This window comes from Ranitomeya imitator, chromosome 4 (assembly GCF_032444005.1).
Source record: "Ranitomeya imitator isolate aRanImi1 chromosome 4, aRanImi1.pri, whole genome shotgun sequence".
NCBI lineage: Eukaryota > Metazoa > Chordata > Amphibia > Anura > Dendrobatidae > Ranitomeya > Ranitomeya imitator.
This window is the reverse complement of record NC_091285.1, coordinates 38,646,600-38,669,257: the sequence shown is the minus strand read 5'-3', so window position 1 is coordinate 38,669,257 and position 22,658 is coordinate 38,646,600. Positions and strand designations below refer to the sequence as shown.

Here is a 22,658-nt window from a genome sequence, read left to right as displayed (position 1 = left end):
GACCCCACATGTCCTTGCATTACACAGGCAACGGATTTTTTTTTTCTTTGGTGGGGGGATTGTGTAATTCTTTATTTCTCCTGTGGTGGCGCTGCAGGAAAATCAAACACTTGAAACTTGATTTCTCTACAGATTACATCTGATTGTGGAGGATCAGGTGATCACTGATGGTGAGAATTAGGTCACATCAAACACGTTTTTTCGTCTTGGAAGCACAATTAAGAGACAGTGAAAGGCACTTGTGTATTAAAACACTTTATTTCCACTTGGCTGGATCCTCCTATATAACGAGGGACCTGGGATTGGCTTTGGTTTTGTAAGAAATCATTTCCAAGTGTCACATACACATCAGTATCTGGCACAGAAGGCCTTTCTATTACAGTTTGGGGACCCCATACCCATCTCCCCGGCCTAAATCGCCCTCCGGTATCCCAGGCGTTGTTTTTCTTTGGTGCATTTTTTCTGTTGCTTGGTGAAGTCGTCCATTCACAGTCGTTCTCCGGGTCCTTGATGCCATCTACCTACAAGGACACCTAGAACGTGAGCTCACAGATGGATGTAGAAAAGGTCTGGGCTCCTGGTCTAGTCGTCTCCTGCACAGATGGCCAGCAGGGCCTTACGATAGTCTCCGGATGTTTCACTCTACAAAAAAAAAATGCACATTTATAAATAAAATATAAATTCAATATCTAAAAACATAAGATTTCTTGTATTGCATTTTTCAAAAAATTTTTAATAAAGAAAGTCCACCTTCTATAATACCATTTTTAGGTTTACTGTATCCCCTGCATAAACATACAATTGTACCTGCCTATGACCACCACTGGGGGGAGCTCACAGCATACTGTTTCATGACTGGAGCCAGCTGCTTAGCTCCCCCTAGTGGTGACCGTAGGACTAAAGAATTCAACCCTTTAGTTTTTTCCTCCCCTTATTCCAAAAGCCATAACTTTAATTTTTCATTGACATGGCCGCGTGAGGACTTGTTTTATTGCGGGACGAGTTGTACTTTTGAATGATCCTGTCTATTTTATCGTGTGATGTCCTGGGAAGTGAAAAAAAATTCCAGGTGTGGAGAAATAGCAAAAAAAACCACAACTTTTTTTAAATTTTTTTTCGAGATCTGCAGAGCAAAATATCAAAGCACCAGGGTTTGGATACACTGAGCGGTGACTGTAGGCGCTCTCGGCACGCCTGACTGATAGCCGGTGGCTTCTGGGAGGAAATGAGCTCCTTTTCTCCCTGTAGCCAACTTTCAGTACAGCAGTGAGACTCCTGTTGTGAATTCTGTGGCTGAATTCACTCCTGTGGTCACAAGTGGTACTGCAGCTTCTGAGCTTCCACCCTCAGGTGTTCTGGTGAGCTCGTTGGCTGCTTTGTTATTTAACCCCACCTGATTCTGTCTTCCTTGCTCCTTGTCAATGTTCCAGTGTTGGATCTGAGCTTCTGGATCTTTCCTGTGGCCTGCTGCTCTGCTTAGATAAGTGCTTCTTTGCTTTTGTTGCTATTTTTTCTGTCCAGCTTGTCCTTTCGTTTTGCTGGAAGCTCTGAGACGCAAAGGGTGTACCGCCGTGCCGTTAGTTCGGCACGGTGGGTCTTTTTGCCCCCTTTGCGTGGTTTTTTGCTTTAGGGTTTTTTGTAGACTGCAAAGTTCTCTTTGCTATCCTCGCTCTATCTAGAATATCGGGCCTCACTTTGCTGAATCTATTTCATCCCTACGTTTTGTCTTTTCATCTTGCTAACAGTCATTATATGTGGGGGGCTGCCTTTTCCTTTGGGGTATTTCTCTGAGGCAAGTCAGGCTTGTATTTCTATCTTTAGGCTAGTCAGTTCCTCAGGCTGTGCCGAGTTGCATAGGTAGTGTCAGGCGCAATCCACAGCTGCCTTTAGTTGTGTTTAGGATAGGTTCAGGTATTGCGGTCTACAGAGATTCCACGTCTCAGAGCTCGTTCTATTGTTTCTGGGTTATTGTCAGATCACTGCATGTGCTCTGACTGCTTGCACACTGTGTTACTAGATTACCATCATAACAGACTCCATTGTAACGCTATTAACCTGCAGATTAACCCTATGTCTTCAGGTAAATAGCACTTGGGGGCATAAATTCAGTTTAAATTTCATTAACCCATTATGACCCAGATTGATACATCAGTCATGAGCAAGCGTTCTTTCCCATACCATTTGACAACAACTCCTACCATAAAAATAACTATGTTGGAAGAAAACCGACCAACAGAAAAAAAGATTTTATTTTAATATTTTTACTGAACGGTAAACTGTATAAAGGAAAAAATTTTTTTAGCGAAATTACTGTTTTATTTTATTTTTTTATTTTCCTTCTCACTAGTAAACAAGTGATGGCTGTATGAATGCAATAATGGAAATAAAAAAAATACGGTACATGGTCATGGTTTTGGAAAACTTCCAGTAGGTGGCGCTAGAGTTCTATTCCTATTCCTCCCTGAAGAGACAATTTGCATATTAGATTTCCCAGAGGAGCTTGCATGGCCTATAAGTCTCATACTGGCATGCTAGGCTTGACAAGTCACTCTCCACAAGGAGAAATGTTACCCTTAGACCCAAGAATCTACTATATAATTGTCTAAGGGTCACTTCCGTCTGTCTGTCTTTCTGTCTGTCACAGATATTGATTGGTCGCGGCCTCTGTCATGGAAATCCAAGTCGCTGATTGGTCGTGGCAAAACGCCCACGACCATTGCCACGACCAATCAGCGATGGCCACAGTCCGGCGGCAATATGGCCGCTCTTTCCTCCCTGCAGTCAGTGCCTGATCCGTACTCCCCTCCAGTCATCCAGTCAGCCCTCACACAGGGTTAATGCCAGCGTTACTGGAGCACGGTGTAACGCACTCCGGTTACGCAGCTATTAACCCTGTGTGACCAACGTTTTACTATTGATGATGCTTATGCAGCATCAATAGTAAAATGATCTAATATTAAAAATAAAAAATCATTATATACTCACGCGACGCTCCGCTGACCGCTCCATGCAAGCGGCAGGTTCCGGTGGCAAGAATGGTGTGCGAGAAGGACCTGCCATGACGTCACGTGGCTGGGCAATATATATACTACGTGGCTGGGCAATATTCTACGTGGCTGGGCAATATACTACGTAGCTGGGCAATATTCTACGTGGCTGGGCAATATACTACGTAGCTGGGCAATATTCTACGTGGCTGGGCAATATACTACGTAGCTGGGCAATATACTACGTGGCTGGGCAATATACTACGTGGCTGGGCAATATTCTACGTGGCTGGGCAATATACTACGTGGCTGGGCAATATACTACGTGGCTGGGCAATATACTACGTGACTGGGCAATATACTACGTGGCTGGGCAATATACTACGTGGCTGGGCAATATACTACGTGGCTGGGCAATATACTACGTGACTGGGCAATATACTACGTGGCTGGGCAATATACTACGTGGCTGGGCAATATACTACGTGGCTGGTCAATATACTACGTGACTGGGCAATATACTACGTGACTGGGCAATATACTACGTGGCTGGGCAATATTCTACGTGGCTGGGCAATATACTACGTGGCTGGGCAATATACTACGTGGCTGGGCAATATACTACGTGGCTGGGCAATATACTACGTGGCTGGGCAATATACTACGTGGCTGGGCAATATACTACGTGACTGGGCAATATACTACGTGGCTGGGCAATATACTACGTGGCTGGGCAATATACTACGTGGCTGGTCAATATACTGCGTGACTGGGCAATATACTACGTGACTGGGCAATATACTACGTGGCTGGGCAATATACTACGTGACTGGGCAATATACTACGAGGACACGGCAATATACTACGAGGACACGGCAATATACTACGAGGACATGCATATTCTAGAATACCCGATGCGTTAGAATCGGGCCACCATCTAGTGGGATATAAAATGCAAAGTTCCCCCATCGTCACGCCTTCGAGTGGTCCTCCCTTTTATCTGGTCGCCATGTATCTGTTTCGTTACCTCCAGGCAGTGGTGCAGAGATTTCTCATACTCCTCCTTGAACTCTTGGCGAATGTTGAACAAGTCGATTTCACTCCTGGATATCAGGATCCGGGTCAGGGTCTGTTCATCCGTCCCAGCTCCCTGGAGAAATAAAGTTTCCATTACTCCAATGACCCAAAGCACAGACTGTGCGCCCTCTCCGTGTAAGGTCTCACTCACATGTCCGTTTTTTTCCACGTACCAGACTTTTTTTTTTCTTAGTTTGATCAGAGTGTGATGAATTTTTTTTTAAAAATGTGTCCAATCTCTATGTGAAAATCGGACCACACTCAGATGTCATTCAACTGCGATCCGATTTTCTCACGGACCCATAGACTTGAATTGCTGATATTCGTCCGACGGATCAAAAATTTGACATGTCAGTCGCTGGTGGCGGGTGATGGTGATGCTGCATATGTCCAGGGATGCACCTGGTTCCTCTGGCAATCCTTCAAGGAAAGCACAGGGTTCCTGACTTGGCTGCGTACATACTCATAATTCTCAATACGTGGGCGTATACATTGCTGGGTCTCCCTTAATCCCCCCTTCTTCCCCTTTCCCCCCCCCCCCCCCTTTTTTTTTCTCTCTCTTCTTCTCTTTCTTTCTTTTTCTCCTATCTCTTCAATTGCTTTTCTCACAGGTTTTGTATCCTGTATCCATGTCCCGAGGTGATTCTCAAGATGAGAAGCATGTACCCTTTATGTGCCAGAGTCCTTGTTCAACTACACTTGTGCTGTGTGCTCAGAGGCGTAATGTATAGTTCTGGACATTGTAATGATTCATTTTATTGTTTTTCCTGTTTAAAATTTCAATAAATATATTTACTGAAAAAAAAAAAAATCTGACATGTCCGGGCCGATCGGTCCATTTAAAAATCTGAGACATGTGAAGAGCTCCATAGACTGAAAATCATGGATCGCACTCGTATGGGAAAATTGGACGTCTGAAGGAGATTATGGAAGTGGTGTCAGACCTGCGGCGTTCCAGATCATACATAACTAAGACTCCCAGTCTGGCCATGATGAGAGTTGTCCTTCTAGAAATCCGCAGGACGGAGACAATCAGCCAATGTATTGAGCCATGTTCCACTTTGGCGGAACTGCGGTGCGACTCGGACCGGTAGACGAGTTTCCTACCTTCATTGCTTTGTAGAGACGTTCTGCGAAGAAGGACGATTTATTCTTTACACTACGAACTAAAGGGAAAAAAGAAAAAAAAAAAAAAAAAGATTAAGGGCGAAGCAAACCTTCTCAAATGTGCCTCATTTCCAACACAGTGGCTCCTCCTTATTGTTGTTGTGTGGGGGAGATGGAGGCAGTTAATATTCAAGGGAAGCAGAGGGGCAAATATTGAAAAAAAAAAAAAAAGATTGGAGACCACCATTGCATTATTTACAGACTTTGACCGCAGAAAACATCACAGTTGAATGTGTAAAAAAACAATCTGCTAAAAAGTAGCTAAAACCCCCCAAAAACTAAGGACGTCCCAAATTCTCCTATTGCACCACCAGAACGTGGTCGTTTGTCCTGAGAAAGAAGTTTATCAAACTTTGAATCGCGTCACCAATAAACTACATTCCTTTATCCTGGATCCTGATTCTATCGCTGGAATTAAATCTTTTTTTCCTTTCTATTGTACAACCCAGAAAGAGCTCACTGACTGATTCTCCGTTAACTCATTCTGCAATATTTAATGCGACACAGAGGATATAGAAGAAAAAAAAAACGGTGCAAAATTTTTAGTGAAACCAAGTTCTGAAAAATATATCTATCCACAAATACACGATGGGTTTTAACTTCTTAAAATTAAATTTTTTTTTTGTTCCATACAATAATGGGACTTACTCCACGACTTCAAATAATGATCAGAAGATAATGTCCTGTTATGTCATAACGTCAGAGGATGAACTCACCGATGGCCACGAAAGCGTCCTTCACATCTCCTTTCATTTCCTTTTTAATTGTATGTTCTACATCGTGGTTCGTCTGCTTAATAAACTCCTGGAATACTGGAAAGTAGAAACACGAGAGTCAGGAGTCATTAGTACGGCATTTGAAAAATAGAAACAAAAATGGCCTCCACTACCCAGGATCGGAGAACCAGAGTCCAACATTACCTGTAACACCATGAGCCCGCAAGGTCCAGCAGAAGACACTGGAGGAGACTTTGTGGCCACTTTCCCACTGGAGTCAATGTCTTATTAGGGGATTGTGCATGACGCTCTTTGTCGAGTTTTTCTAGGTGAAGCTGCACTCCACAAAAGCAAAGCACCTTTGTCATTTTTGTAATTTTTTTTTTTTGGCGTGGTTCTGCTGCAGATGACACTTCTCTATACTTTTCATTATAGTGCCAAGTGAACGAGCTACTTTTAGCCGCTTCACAGTTTCTAAGCCATGAAACGGTTAAAAGAAGTAGCAAAAGACTGAACATGCCATTTTTACATTACTGTGCACTGTGTTAAATTTTTGCAGTGGTTTCGCAGCGCTTTTTCAGGGAGAATCCATCTGAAAATGACATGGTGCGCACATACAATAAAAGGGACTGCAGTTTGTTCTTAAAAAACAAACAAACTTTGCTTTTCTCACCTTCCCCAGGTCCAGTGCAGAATCTTCACCACTGCTTTCTCTGTCTGTTACTGCTTGCAGCACTGACGATAGCGCTGCAGCCAATGATGGACCTCAGCTACTCTAAACAGCTCGTGTGGTCCACTCTGGAAGAGTTGCTGAGCTCACCGATTGTCTGCAGTGTTGTCAACATGACATCAGCACTGCAGACAATAAAAGACATTAAAAGCAGTGTAGGAGACTCAGCGCTGGATCCAAGGAGTGCGAGTAAAGCAGAGTTTGTTTTTTTTTAACAAATTGCAGAAACTCCATTTTAGGCTATGTGCACACCACGTCTTTTTCAGGTGGATTCCGCCTGAAAAAGCGCAGCGAAAACGTTGCAAAAAGTGAATATACTGCACAGCGATGAAAAAATGGAATTGCTGAGCACACGTTCAGTCTTTTGTCACTTCTTTTAACCGCTCTCTGAAATGTCATTTTCTGATGACCCCTTTATTGAATGTGAACATGTTCTACATAGATGGAGAGTTGGCCCAAGTAACTTTTGGTCACTGGTCCCATCTTCTAGTGATGTATTCTGGAGAACCAATGACTCAGCCATTATATACAAGGGCGGATTATCAGAGGGTCAATATGGGCAGTAGCCCAGGGCCCAGTGGTCTGTGACTGCCCTCCGGGCGGCGTTTGTGTGCCCCCCTGGACCCGGTGGGCAGAGAGAGGGGGTCCGCATCGGGCCCCTTCTCATCTGCTCACCGGGCCCCTTCCGGGGCTGCGGCGGTTTCCTATTGACGTGCGGGCGCGTGCCCGCACGTCAATAGTTAACAACAACAGCCGCCAGCCAATTGGAGGCTGGCGGCTGATGTCGGCCGCAGCGCACACGTCGCCGGCGTCTGACGTCATTGTCAGTCGCCGGCGAGTGTGCGCTGCTGCAGGGAGCTCGCCGCCTGGAGCGTGGACAGGTGAGGAGACTGCTTGTTTTTGTTTTTTTTTTGTTTTTTTGGGATCAGTTATCGGTGGACACACTGGGGGGCAATGCTGGAGGACACACTGGGGGGCAATGCTGGAGGACACACTGGGGGGCAATGCTGGAGACACTGGGGCAGATTGGAGGACACACTGGGGGGCAATGCTGGAGGACACACTGGGGGGCAATGCTGGAGACACTGGGGCAGATTGGAGGACACACTGGGGGCAATGCTGGAGACACTGGGGCAGATTGAAGGACACTGGGGGGCAATGCTGGAGACACTGGGGCAGATTGGAGGACACACTAAGGGCAATGCGGGAGACAGTGGGGCAGATTGCTGGAGACACTGGGGCAGATGATTGCTGGACACAGGGGCAATGCTGGAGACACTGGGGCAGATGATTGCTGGACACACTGGGGCAATGCTGGAGACACTGGGCCAGATTGCTGGACACACTGGTGGTAATATGCTGGACACACTGGGGCAGATTGCTGGACACACTGTCTGGGGGCAATATGCTGGACATACTGGGGCAGATTGCTGGACACACTGTCTGGGGGTAATATGCTGGACACACTGGGGGTAATATGCTGGACACACTGGGGGCAGGACTGGAGGCATGGGCAGAATGTAGACACGGGGCATGATTGGAGACATGGGGCAGGATTGGATCATGGGGCAGGATGGATACGATGGAGACAGATGGGGCAGGATGGGGAGATCATATGGTGTAGAATGGATACTCATGAGTGCAGGATGGGAGAACATATGGGGTAGAATGGATATTCATGAGGGCAGGATGCGAGAACATATGGCTGGAGCCAGGAATGAGAAACGGGGCCAGGGTGGGGAATATTATTACCATAGGGGCTAATTAAGGGATATTATTACTGCAGTGATGTATTTATTTTATTTTTTGAGTATACTGTTTTAAATGGGGGAACAGTCCTGTTACTGTGCAGAGTGACACTTTATCGCCTATTTTTCTTCATGTGGTGTAATGTAGTTGTGAAAAATTAAGTAATGTGTTCTGCAAGCGGAGCTCGAGATAACTGTTATTTCCTGCAGAAACGAGTCCTGGCTGGAAGAAATGATGGCGGTCTGTGCTGGATGAAAGATGAAGGACTTCACCTAGAGACGTCACTGGTGAGTCAGTGTTACCTATACACTGACACTATACACTGTATACTATATACAGCGGTCCTGTGTACAATGTCACCAGTGATCACTGTATTACCTATACACAGACACTGCATACTAAGTACAGATCTCCTGTGAATGCTGGCACTTATGGTGATAGTATTGTGTTTTTTGTTTTTTTTTTCATTACTGATCAGTATTGTAGTATTCAGTCACTATGTGGTGGTAATATGTGGTCTGGAAATGGTGTTGTGGTATTTGTCCCTTGTATGTGATATTTGGTCACCAACTGGTGGTAATATGTGGTCTGGACATGGTGTTGTGGTATTTGTTCCTTGTATGTGATATTATTGGTCAAGATATACCTAAATTGTATTGCAGATTTTAACAAATATTTAATAGGTTACAGTAGAGTAGGGCCCGGCCATTTTTCTGGAATAATCTGGTTCGGGTATATCACGACCCCCGTCTCATGACCCCCGTCTCATGACCCCCGTCTCATGACCGGGGGGGCCCACAGTGTGTGAACAGCCCGGGGCCCTGGCTACCCTTAATCCACCCCTGATTATATAGCATACATATGTAAACCAACGGTCCAGCGCTCACCTCTCCTGAGATGCGGGTAGCTTCGCGTGCACAAGATGGTCATAAAACGGGTCTCTAACGAAGTAGAGTCATCAGATCCCGAGTCGGAGACTTCCTGAAAGACGAGACCAAGACGCGAAATTTACAAATGTGACTTAACAAGTGTCATCTATTCAAGACCTTTAGAACATGCACCCCCCAAACCTTCTGTGGATTGTGGGTGAGTGACGTGTTTATTGGGACCATGACAACACTTAATGGACAATTATAAATCACTCACCAGGACTGAAGCAATAACCTAAGACAAGAAAAAGAGAAACAAGAAATAATTAAGAGATGTCAGAGTCCGAAAAGGCTCCAACACCGAGAAGGAATAATCCTGACATTGCTCCTGTCCTGATAAATGTCTATAAATTATCTATTTGATTGACCACTAGGGGGAGCTCAAGAGCGCACTGTATACAGAGTTATTACTGAGTTCAATAGAGGCTGTAAAAATCTATACATCAGCTCCCCCTAGTGGTGACTGAGGGCAGACAAAAAACCATTTCACTGGGAAAGTAGACAACTATGATAATGGGAGAGCTCCTAGATATAAGAAAAAATTTAAAATTTAAGATTCTTGAATTATTAAATATATCTTAACATTTTCAGAATTGGATTACGAATTCTCAGTGAAAATCAGTTTTTGCGTTGTGTACTAGTGCAGCAGGGAGCGGAGGGGTTTGTGGTCGCCCCGAGGTTTCTGCAGCTTTGCTCCTTGTCTACTGAGCATCAACTTGTAAAAGTGAAAGTGCCGTTCCTCTGATGTCGAGGACATGCATTTAAATGACCAAGGACAGATATCTAAGGAAATCTCAAAGGTTAATGATAAAATAAGAAAATCACACAGTTGGCTTCCGAACTATGGTTACTAAATATTTAGCTAGAAGGAAACCGCTAGTTTATTTTTGAGAAGAGACTTGTGGCAAAAAAAAAAAAGGTTACGTTGGACTTCCCCTTGCAATTTGGAAAGTTTTGAAAGAAGCTGAAAACTTCTGTACAATTGGGTTAAAGAATTATTCTCACGTAGACCACCATTGTTCATAAGACTCTTAGGCCCGAGAACAGAAGATACAAAGACCCCCCAGCTTGGGACTCCAGTCTACAGGCTGATCCACCAGCCAAATTTATAGGTGTCCAGCGTGCTTTTGCCTGATACCATTAATGTCCTAAATCCTGCCACTTTGCCTGCTGGTTAGATGCACTGGTTCCTGGCCTCCTGATGGTCCAATTAACTCTAAAGTCCCCAGGCAGCCAGGTGCAGGTGACCGCTCTATACCTGGCAATGAGGTCCTTTTGGTCACTGGTGGTTCCTGCCATCTATGGCTACAACTTGGCTTGATCTCCTCATCACTAGGTCTTTTGTCCGTTGCCAGCCCTGATCTCTATGTTTATGGTTACGACTTGGCTTGATCTCCTCACTAGGTCTTTTTTCCGTTGCCAGCCCTGATCGCTACGATTATGGTTACGGGTTGGCTTGATCTCCTCATCACTAGGTCTTTTGTCCGTTGCCAGCCCTGATCTCTATGTTTATGGTTACGACTTGGCTTGATCTCCTCACTAGGTCTTTTTTCCGTTGCCAGCCCTGATTGCTACGATTATGGTTACGGCTTGGCTTGATCTCCTCACTAGGTCTTTTGTCTGCTGCCAGGCCTGATTGCTACGATTATGGTTACGGCTTGGCTTGATCTCCTCACTAGGTCTTTTGTCCGTTACCAGCCCTGATCGCTATGATTATGACTTGGCTTGATCTCCTTACTAGGTCTTTTGTCTGCTGCCAGCCCTGATCTATAAGATAACATTTCTATACTAATAACTATTGCACGATCTGACTATGACTGTTGCTTTGCTTCCTAAACTTGTGAAGGTCATTCTTGCCATGCTTCAGCCATTGCTATATAAAACTATTCTGGTGGTAGCAACCTGGGGATTCTCAGTGAGAACAGAATGTCCATACACCTTCGTAAGGGATTATTCCCATGTTCCTACATCAGAAAATATTGCTTGTAAAAATATGCACTTTTGCAATCTACTTACTAAAAGTATTCTCCAAGGTCAAGGATGGAGGGATCTGCAACTTTTTGGGTTGCGGTTCATTGTATAGAGTAATGCTGCAGTCAGAGAAACGGTCTTAAAATGCACAGTGCTTACAAGCTCTTTCGAATAGAGATTGCAAGCGCTGCTCTAAAGCAGGTCGGAATTGCTGGAGCAAGATGTTCACTCCAGATCCTGGCACCTTCAGCACCACTGAGCTCTTTCCATGCTGCAGAGGCAAAGTGGCCTCATAACCGAATCCAGGAGCTCACAATTTAGGCCAACAGAGCAATTCCACTATTGTGAAACAATTTTAGGCAGGTGTGGAAAAATTTCTATGAAGTATAAAAGCTTTCAAAAATGCAAAGTGAGGGCACAAAAGAGAAATCTAAATCAAATTAATATTTGTGGTGATAACTCCTTGACTTCAAACAACATCAATTCTTCTAAGTAAGAAAAACCAATAAATGGGCAACGTTGAGGACTGTAGACACAGTGGTTGACTAAGGAAACTTAGTGCTGCAGATGAAAGACACATGCTAACTTCCCTTGAAAATTAGATGTCCAGCAGTGCCATCAATTCAGAACTGACAGCAACTAGTTGGACCTATATACTGTTTGGAGAAGTCTGATCAGAAGTATCAGCTTAGACAACCCCTTCCAGAACTGACTGAGGCATATGTTTAAATTGGACTTTTTAACAAAGGTTGCATTTCGTTGGCCCTTGGGTTCTGCAGAGGTGATTGACCCCCATGATATTGATGTCCCTACTGCCCTATAACATGTAAGAATTATACCGAGGACCATGTAACAGTTAAGGTTAAAGAACCTAAAAGGGTTGTCCACCACTACTCCTGCCTTGGGAGGAGAGTGGCACCAATGGCGTTGAGTCTACACTTCTCCTCTATGACTGGGTATGGGGCTGTAGTTTTTAGGCTTGGTTCACTGCTTACATTCGTCAGCCAGGGTTTCTAGCTTCTAACAGATCAGCAGGGGTACTGGTCCGATATTAGTGAGTTATCCTAAGGATAGGTCATCAATATCAAAGTAGTGGACACGCCCTTTAACGGGTTTCAAGTTTCATCAGGTTTTAAAGGGGCTGTTTAGTTTAGAAAATTAATCTACATATACCCTATCCTGAATAATATAGGAGAACCTCTGTTCAGGATCTTCATATTTGGAGCAGAATGGAGAGCAGTAACAAATGGTGTTCTCCTGTATTATAGAGCGGTTTTCAATTAGTTCATGTAATACTTAATTTGTCCTGTGGAGGCACTGCAGGGAATCTGAACACTTACTGGCAGGTTTTCATTTGATCGCTGGGGATTCAGGTAGAAGGAAATATCGTTACATGTGGATATGAGAGTTGCTGCTTATTAATGATTCTTTACACCAAATCCTAAAAGGAGGGTCTCAAGTGGAGGATCACTTTCTATACTAAAAGGGGTTTCCACATCTTCATAGATGAATATAATCCAATACTGCATTTAAAAACAAGCACTTTTACAATTTACTGTTTATTTAAACTTACAGCCATTCTTAAGAGGTTTTCTGTTTGTTGCCTTGGAGACCGACCACCACTGCTATCTAGCTTTAAGGCTTGTTAGGAGCGTGCTCCAGTGATCCTGGCCAGCTTCAAAACGGAGATTACAAGCTCAATTGAAAAGAGCTTGTAAGTACTTTGCATGTTCTGCTTTCTAGCAGTGGTGGTCGGTTTCCAAGGCAACATGCCTTAACAAAATAAGTGTTTATCTGAAAAACGGAAAAATTTTTTACGAAGCAGTAAATTGCAAAATTGCTTGTATTTACAAGCACTATCCGACAATACTCATTTTTGAAGATGGAAATAACCCTTTAAATGCCAGAACAGTTGGACATTGGTTGTCAGCCCACTCTTGTGCCTTTATACTGGCAGGAAGTATGCTGCACATTTTTAATAAGGGAATCCTGAGGAATTGGATCGCCGCCTAGTGTACAGAATATGAACTGTAGCCATGTAAATTTTACTTTGCAAAAGTTGGAAAGTTTTTCCTTGTTAAATGGGTCTAAAAGTAGATACATAGCTCGTGCTATTGTTCTGTCCAGGTGAGTAAGGGAACATAAAGGGAACATAAAGGGAGCATAAAGGGAAAATACTTATTTTCTTACCTTGGCATCTTCAACGGCTTTCTCAAAATCTTCACCGCTCTCATCACGGTTAGCCTAGAGACATAAGTGTAAGCAGGGGTTGATGCGGTTCATCATGACTAAATGTTGGGTAGTATAATGTTGGGTAGTATAATGGGTTTATTATAGGCTGACCGACAACATAAAATATTAATGTTGCTTCACAAGTCATTGTATAGCCATCCATGATTTACCGCCGACCAGGGGCCAGGTCCTATAGGTGGATATAGCCTCAGCTGCTGAAGACTCTCTTTAGAAGAGTAATAGTATCTACATGTCCACTGGTTTGCACTGATGAGAGGTGAACTCCCCACCACCGAAACACGTGTCTGCAAATTGAGTGTCTGCTTTGGCCTCTTACCCCAAGTCATGTGGCAAGGCTCCTTAAAAGATTGATATTAACTTTTATTATTGCTATTGTACCTCTAATAGGTAGCCCTAGAGTTCTTATTCTATTTCTCTCTGAAGAGGCTATTTACATGATTAAAAGGATTCTCCAAGAAGGTAATAAAATTGCCCCCGTCACATTATTCAAATGGCAGCCCATCCTAGTCACGTGTCAGGATGTGCTGCAGTCCGAAGAAATAGCTTGCGACCTGTTTCTCAACTGACAGAGGAGCAGTTGTATAAGCACACGTACTTCCATGAGCTGAGGAGAGGGACTGACAGGAGGAGAAATAAATCTTCTCATCAGCTGAATCAGCACAATAATTTTTCTCCAGCCTCAGTCCCCCATGCACACTCAGCCGAGGAGAAGATTTATTTCTTCTCCAGTCACAGCCCTTCTCCTCGACTCAGAAGTACATGTGTTTATGATACATCTCCTCTGTCAGTTGAGACACAGGTCTTGTGAGATGTTTTTTTTCAGACTGCAGCCCGACAAGACACGTGACCAGGATGGGGTGGTGTTCGAATTATGTGACGGGGGTAATTTTGTTACAATTTTAAAGAACCCCTTTAATATGTAAAATTAATTTGTGGTAACGGTTACATCTTTACTGTTGATACATTCGTTATCAGATTTTTGATTGATTTGGATATTAACTCACCGATGCCAATGAGATAAGGATCCTCTTGAAATGTCCGGATGTGTCTGAGCTTATGGCATCTTCCAGTGACTTGTGGAAAGCTAATGTGAAGAAGGGGGATAACACTTAGAAACTAGAGAAGTCACAGGCAGGAGATCAGCATTAACGCACGACTGTCACACCGTCTACTGCCTAGAATTCACATTCATAGGATATACAGGCAGGATTACCAACATCCGTGTGACTACAGGATGGAAACAGCGGTGAATATAATGGTGGAGTAAGGAGCAGCCACCATCCAGCGCGTCACTACATCGCGCCTGCTCTGCGGAGCGTCGGTGCTCACAGCAAAGCCCGGAGGAGACACTTTATATAGGATGCTAATACTGTGTATAGGGGGCTCATACAATATATAGGGGGGCGTCGGCATACTTCATTCTGCCCAATATTAAGTTATAAAATAATTAATGACATTAGGTGGACATGCACAGTCTATGCTCAACTCACCTTCTTGATACGCTTCATCAATAGCTCGGATCTCCTGGTTATTTCTTGTAGCCAAAATTTCAATCAGGACTTTTTCATCTGTACCCGCGCCCTGCAAATCCATGGTTTATAGGAACCAAATTTTAGGATTTTTTGTAATTATTTTTTTTAAAACATCTAAATCAATATATATATAAATATATATATATATATATATATATATATATATATATATATATATATATATATATATATTAAAATCTATTTAAAATATATAATAAAAAGATAAAAAGCAAATGTAACATTCTAATTAACTTGGTCTTTTTTTCCCATTTCTACTTATTGCAAAGACTAAAATCCTATAGAGCCCTGATACTTCTCTTTGCTTCCATTGTATCCAGCCTCCGCTCAGCCCTGTGTCCCTCCTGGCCTTATGTTTTACTTATATCAGAGTGTTTGTTCGTGGTCCACATCAATAATTTACTACTACACGCCGCTGGCAGCAAGTAAGTGTTCTCAATGCAGACCAGACAATTGCCCATCCGGTTTCAATTAAAAAAAATGACTTGGAGACAATCCCTTTAAATTTTAAAGGAGTAGCTGCCAATTCAATAAAATTATGTCAGAAGTTTTAATCGGCAGGGGTCCGGGTGATGAGACCAATAGGAATCAGTAAATTGAGGTGAGCGGTCTTAAAAAAAAAAAAAAAAAAAAAAAAAAAAAGGATATAAAATAATATAATAAACCCCTGCCGATCCAGCGCCACCGGTCTGTAGCTGTGACATCCTGTCCACAACCAACACATGGCTGCTGCAAAGCTAGACCGCCAGCTCGCTGGTCTACTTTGGCATCACCGCTGCATCCAGTGATTGGTGGCAGCAGACAGGAGGTCAGCCTCATTAAAAAAAAAAAAAAAAAGCAGGCAAGGAATATTTGGGAGGCAGCGCTGGTTCTTCATTATGAGAGTTCTGTTTATTTTGGGTTTTCAGGGCCCATTTGTTAATATCGCGCTCGGCTGAACACTTCCACTTCTTTGCCAAGTGATCGATGGGGATCAAAAGTGAGAATAAAGTCTACGTACCGCAATGGCCTTATTAATCTGCTTGGCATCGAACTGAGCAGGTGTCATCATGAGTCCTAGAATCAGTTTGGACAATGTTCCTGAGAGCTCAGACTTCAGATCTGCCATAAGGTCCTAAAAACAAGATAAAAGTATCCCTTAGACACCAAGAAATCCCCAGTACAGGATCCTAACCGTAACCGCACAAAGATAAAGACTGCCTGGTGTGAACGTCTATTAAACAACAGATCTTGATATAAGCAGCGTATTCGCAAAATAAAGGATTGGGCATGTTGGATTTTAACATGCCCTGTCATTTTTTTCCCCCAGCACCTGCTGTCATGGAAAGTTTGGTATTCCCCCCCATAGATCCTCTAAAACCTAGCTGTTACAGTGTTCATTTAAAGTGAACATCTTAATATCAGACACCGCTTCCTATGGGTGCAGGAACATTAGGTACGGGGCAGCTGTTTGGTTCGGAGTTTATGGCTCCATTAGGCTTTTACATGTCCTGATAATTGTGGTCCCAAGTAATTTTCCAACTAAAGAAAATTGACTCCGCAAGGGTTTGCCACTATTTTATTCACCAAAAAATTAAACACACCAGTGACCCTACAACGTGAGGACCCTAGAGGTGGGCATTATAAAGAAAAAGTGATAGAACAGACAACCCCAGTCCTATTAAGACATATGGGTATTGCCCTAACTGGGGCCCATCTGCATGAGACATTGCAAAAAGCCCCAGATAGGCAGGAACTTGATGACCTGCTTTATCCATTGACTACTTTTTCCAAAGGGGTAGACATCTAAATTTTCAGGTTAATCTGATTTATGCCGTATTAATATCAGTAGGTTTTTGCTATATTATATGAGAGCTGCTTGGTGTAGGGGCAGAGATCCTGATTCCAGCGATGTATCACTTGCTGGGCTGCTTGCTGCAGTTTTGACAGAATCCCTGTTCTTTTCTGCTATAAATGTAGCAGTGCTCAGAATGCGGAGGTCTGTATAACCCCGCCCACACCTCTGACTGGCAGCTTCCTGTGTACACTGTCAGAAAGCAGCCAATCAGTGGTGGGGGCGGGGTTACACAGATTGACTGTTCTGCACTTGAAACCTACAGTGATAATCTCCTGCTGATAAAACACTGATTGTATTGAAAGTAAAGCAAGTGTCACATCCCAGGAATCAAGGTCTCTGGCCCTACATCATGCTCCTTTCCCTTTCATGCAAAATGAGACTTACTCGTCCAAAGTGAGACTTGAAAGCTTGTTTTATTTCTTGCCTCTGGCTGTTGCTGCGTTTGGTTAGTATGTCAATGATGGCGCCCTCATCAGTCCCTGCAGAATATACATACATGTATAAAATAGGGTTCGGTCGGTTTTAGCATATTTGTACAACTGATGCAAAGTGCTTGAGAGAAAGTAAAATCCCATATATTACAGGAATAGACCGGATGCAGGATATAAGCACATAAAAAAACAAACCCAAAACACAATATGTCACAGACATATGGCCTTACCGAATCCTTTCATTGCTTTTCTCAGTGCCTTCCCGTCATTGTCAGCACTGAAGTCAGCTGCCGGATAAATAGTTCCTTTCAACTGGAATAACGTGAATGATAAAATCCATGAATGATAAAATCCATCAAGGATAAAATCCATCAAGGATAAAATCCATCAGGGATAAAATCCATCAGAGATAAAATCCATCAGTGATAAAATCCATCAGTGATAAAATCCATCAGTGATAAAATCCATCAGTGATAAAATCAAGAAAAGGTAAATTAATTTGCAAATATTATAACGTTATTAGCTTGAAAAGAAAGTGTTAGGCAGGAGGAAAACCAAGAGGAGCAGGGTATTAGGAATTAGCCGATTAGTTCTATTGATCAGATTTGTCACAGACAGGTCCACCTTATACGATGGGAATCTACAGTGTCCCATTACTGAGCAGCGTCCCTCCACATAGGGGTTTGGCTGCTGTAAGGAGGAAGTATTACATTTTGACATTCCCAATCTTATTGCCATAGAAGTCAAAGCCCTACCTATGGGTTTTGTCAGCAGCTTATATGCTTGTTCCTGCAAATCTAAATGGATCCATAATTCCAAGTTGATTAATTTCTTAATATATCTTTATAGAGGTCAAATCTGGAAATCTTGCTCCCAGCAGTCACCACTAGATGGAGCACAGAAGCTTCTTGCATACTGTTTTTTTCTTTCCCACGGTTAGCACGCTAGCTCCCCCTAGTGGTGACTGTGGGTAACTAGAATTTTATCATTTCTGGAAATTTAGCTCTTTGCTTTAAAAAAAAAAAAAGTTCAATTTCTTTAAATACTGGACGACATATATTGGCTCAATGAGCGCATATATGTGCATTTTGTAGTGGTCACTTCTCTGCTAGGTGGGCCATGTATTTGCCGTCACTAAGAAGAAGCATTTTGTAGATTCCGGATTTCCATAGCAGACTTGTCTCTGACAGATCCTGGTTAGGTTTTAGCTAAGGAGAGGCAAGCAAGAAGCCGAATGTGATGCCTGCTAGCTTGGTTAGCAAGTGCGGCAAGAGAGAGGAGCGGGGGATGGGGCATCTTATTCTCTTCGAACCTCCATGCGTGCAGCAGTGGTCGCGCTAAGTTCCCATTTCTGGAACGCCACCTGAGCAGCTTCTGGGAAATAATCCCCAGCGGCGCTAAAAAGGAAAGTAACAGCTTATATGATGGATTACAATTCATTGCATATTGTAGGATCACTTCTAGGTATCATTTCACACGTGCAAGAGGCGCAAGGGCCATAGATCACAACTGTGACCCCAAACACCCGGGAAGAGGTTTCTCTTCCGCAGTATTCGTCTTTCGGACACTTTCTCAGACGGCCGCGCATTTCTCACCATCACAGAACTACGAAACATTTGATCAAGTGACAGCAAACTTGGACCCTTCATCCTTCCTATAACCGTCTTGCTGTCTATGTCCCGGCTTCAGCACAATTACATGGTGGTCTTTGCCTGGCAAGTTCACCAAAACTTCCAGAGCGACTCTACACTCACCCCAGTCCCAGGCTGACCACAGCAGTAGCCGTCCGGACTGTTGGCCCTGGCTATAGCTGGAGTCCCCGCTATTCACTCCCTCGATCCCGGACCACCCGAGATGTCTGCATCTTATCCAGTCTGCCCCTCGTATAGTCAGGTCACAAAGCGAGGGCGCGACAGACACAAAGCGAGGGCGCGACAGACACAAAGCGAGGGCGCGACAGACACAAAGCGAGGGCGCGACAGACACAAAGCGAGGGCGCGACAGACACAAAGCGAGGGCGCGACAGACACAAAGCGAGGGCGCGACAGACACAAAGCGAGGGCGCGACAGACACAAAGCGAGGGCGCGACAGACACAAAGCGAGGGCGCGACAGACACAAAGCGAGGGCGCGACAGACACAAAGCGAGGGCGCGACAGACACAAAGCGAGGGCGCGACAGACACAAAGCGAGGGCGCGACAGACACAAAGCGAGGGCGCGACAGACAAAGCGAGGGCGCGACAGACAAAGCGAGGGCGCGACAGAAAGCGAGGGCGCGACAGACAAAGCGAGGGCGCGACAGACAGAAAGCGAGGGCGCGACAGACAAAGCGAGGGCGCGACAGACAAAGCGAGGGCGCGACAGACAAAGCGAGGGCGCGACAGACAAAGCGAGGGCGCGACAGACAAAGCGAGGGCGCGACAGACAAAGCGAGGGCGCGACAGACAAAGCGAGGGCGCGACAGACAAAGCGAGGGCGCGACAGACAAAGCGAGGGCGCGACAGACAAAGCGAGGGCGCGACAGACAAAGCGAGGGCGCGACAGACAAAGCGAGGGCGCAACAGACAAAGCGAGGGCGCAACAGACAAAGCGAGGGCGCGACAGACAAAGCGAGGGCGCGACAGACAAAGCGAGGGCGCGACAGACAAAGCGAGGGCGCGACAGACAAAGCGAGGGCGCGACAGACAAAGCGAGGGCGCGACAGACAAAGCGAGGGCGCGACAGACAGAAAGCGAGAGAGAGCAATAAAGCGAGAGCGATAAAGCAAGCACATATTTTTCCGTCCTCTGGAAAAATGCTGGGAGCTGACTATGGTTATTCCTACCAAATCCATCGGATAGGGGATATCTTGTAGTTTGCCGGCGGTCTGACCCAACCTCTATATTGGACTGCCCAGTACAGCGCTCGACTAGACCCATAGATAATGAACAGAGGAGAAGCTGCACTTGAGCATCTCCGCTCCATTTTGGATGGGGCTGCTCAGCTCCATTCTCAGGTTTTTAAAGCCTAGATCTCGGGATTTTTGGGGTCCTGGTGGTTGATCTTTTCCCCTCAGTTTATAACAATCACAGTTAAATTGAAGCAACTTCAAAAAACTCAGGCCCCAATTTATCATTGTCATCTCTCCAGTTTCCTCCTTTTTGGTGGCGCTAGTATTTGCATCCTATTCTCTATACATTTTGACTCACTTTTTAAGACTTTCTTTTTTAATTTTTTTTTTTCATGGAATGTAGGCTGTGTGCACACGATGCAGATTTAGTGCAGATCTGCAGCGTTTTTTTCTGCACAGATACGCTGCAGATCCGCACTGTGATTTACAGCACAATGTAAATCAATGTGAAAAAAAGCTGTGCACATGGTGCAGAAAACTCCGCGCAGAAACGCTGCATATTTCAAGGAAGTGCATGTCACTTTTCTGCAGCGTTTCTGCACCCCTCCATTATAGAAATCCGCAGTGGTAAAAACTGCAGAAAATCCGCATCAATTCCGCACAAAAACTGCACTAAAACCGCATAAAAACTGCGGCAAATCCGCAACTGCGGATTCTGCCAGGAGATGCAGATTTTGTGCAGAAAATTCTGCATGTCTTTTTACCCGTGTGCACATAGCCCAATTTACCAAATGTCACACTTAAAAAAAAACCTCGATCTCAAGTCTCTGCCTGGACTGAGGTTTTTGAAGACTTTTTAAATTTGACTAAAAAAAGGTAAGAATCTGACCATAACGAGCCATAAGACAAGCAGCAGATGGTCATACGTACTCATCATCTCCTCCACAGAGGTTCAGCAGCGCCTTCTTATATTCTCCTGATGTGTCATTCTAGAAAAAAATATTACTGATGAATTACTGTATAAGGAAAAAACAAAAACACTTTTTATGGAAGAAATGTTATAAGCAACTTAAAACCAGATTCAGTACGGCAGGGGCAGCAATCACACGTGGGCCCTGGGGCTTTTGGGATCATAAGAGGTCCGTTTGGCCCAAAGCAGTTAGCTCAGGTCCACAGAGTCTGCGGTCCAGAGAGTCTGCGGTCCAGAGAGTCTGCGGTCCAGAGAGTCTGCGGTCCAGAGAGTCTGCGGTCCAGAGAGTCTGCGGTCCAGAGAGTCTGCGGTCCAGAGAGTCTGCGGTCCAGAGAGTCTGCGGTCCAGAGAGTCTGCGGTCCAGAGAGTCTGCGGTCCAGAGAGTCTGCGGTCCAGAGAGTCTGCGGTCCAGAGAGTCTGCGGTCCAGAGAGTCTGCGGTCCAGAGAGTCTGCGGTCCAGAGAGTCTGCGGTCCAGAGAGTCTGCGGTCCAGAGAGCCGGTGGTCTCCCAACCTGAGCACAGTACCTCTTTCAACTAATACATTTTGCCTGTTAGGAAAAGATTTAAGATGAAACTGGCTATGATTTTATATGGTCGCTAGTAATGTACTGTAGGGGCTCACTTACCTTAATCATGGAGTACAGAGACTTCTCATACTGGGTCCTAAATGATTCCCGAATGTCCATCATATCGATCTCACTACGGGAGACCATTATCCGAATCAGGGTGTTGTCAGCTGTACCTAAGCCCTGAAGGAACAAAAAAAAAAATACTATGAAGCACAAAAAAATAAAGCTTCTAAAATAATTCTTATATACTATATTGTACAACATGAAATATTAAGTTATCTGAAATAATGGGCAAGTGATAAATCTGTTTAAAGGTGTTAAAGACAATCAATTTTCTCATATTTTGTGCATCATCTGGTTTTGTTTTTCAACATCTTTGCTTGTTATCACTTAATGAGAACCTTCATGTATGCGTATGTGTGTTTGTATATACTATATATATATATATATATATATATATATATATATATATATATATATATTTATAGTATATATTTATTTATTACACACACACACATACGTTTATACTTATACACTATGTAGCGTATATATTGCAGCACACTAAATAGTAAGTAACTAGCTGTTTCCAACCAGCTAACGCTCGGCATGCTCATTGCCATCTAATTAATGCTGCTGGTGATTAAACTAAAGTAAATATTCAATATTCAATAGCGCTTATGCAGGTGGTAAATTAACTTAAAATGAAGTTAATAATAATCATTAAAAATCTGAATAATACTAATAATACATTTTATGCACAGTGTAAAATAAAAAACAAACTGGTTTCAGTAAGATGTGCGTTTTTTATTCATTCCAGCATCTAAACAAATTTCATAACGAAACAAATTAAGTTAAAATTTATCTGTAAACACAATCACGTGTGGGGACGGAG

At 43.9% G+C, this 22,658-nt stretch overlaps 1 protein-coding gene across 2 annotated transcripts in view; it reads right to left on the bottom strand.

Annotated features, from left to right (window-relative positions):
* Nucleotides 1–239: 239 nt before the first annotated feature.
* ANXA6 (annexin A6) overlaps nucleotides 240–22,658 on the bottom strand; it is an 86,985-nt gene continuing 64,566 nt past the window's right edge. The window contains exons 12-26 of one of the 2 annotated variants that reach the window (XM_069763552.1): nucleotides 21,824–21,946; nucleotides 21,158–21,216; nucleotides 18,710–18,794; nucleotides 17,628–17,709; nucleotides 17,351–17,445; nucleotides 16,130–16,243; nucleotides 15,070–15,160; nucleotides 14,584–14,663; nucleotides 13,517–13,570; nucleotides 9,573–9,590; nucleotides 9,314–9,407; nucleotides 5,948–6,043; nucleotides 5,172–5,230; nucleotides 4,015–4,137; nucleotides 240–642 (exon numbers count right to left, since the gene is read on the bottom strand). In XM_069763552.1, the coding sequence (XP_069619653.1) occupies nucleotides 583–642; nucleotides 4,015–4,137; nucleotides 5,172–5,230; nucleotides 5,948–6,043; nucleotides 9,314–9,407; nucleotides 9,573–9,590; nucleotides 13,517–13,570; nucleotides 14,584–14,663; nucleotides 15,070–15,160; nucleotides 16,130–16,243; nucleotides 17,351–17,445; nucleotides 17,628–17,709; nucleotides 18,710–18,794; nucleotides 21,158–21,216; nucleotides 21,824–21,946 (1,233 nt within the window). In that variant the 3' untranslated portion in view covers nucleotides 240–582. The remainder of the gene's footprint in view (nucleotides 643–4,014; nucleotides 4,138–5,171; nucleotides 5,231–5,947; nucleotides 6,044–9,313; nucleotides 9,408–9,572; nucleotides 9,591–13,516; nucleotides 13,571–14,583; nucleotides 14,664–15,069; nucleotides 15,161–16,129; nucleotides 16,244–17,350; nucleotides 17,446–17,627; nucleotides 17,710–18,709; nucleotides 18,795–21,157; nucleotides 21,217–21,823; nucleotides 21,947–22,658) is intronic. The other variant, XM_069763553.1, reaches the window with a different exon arrangement.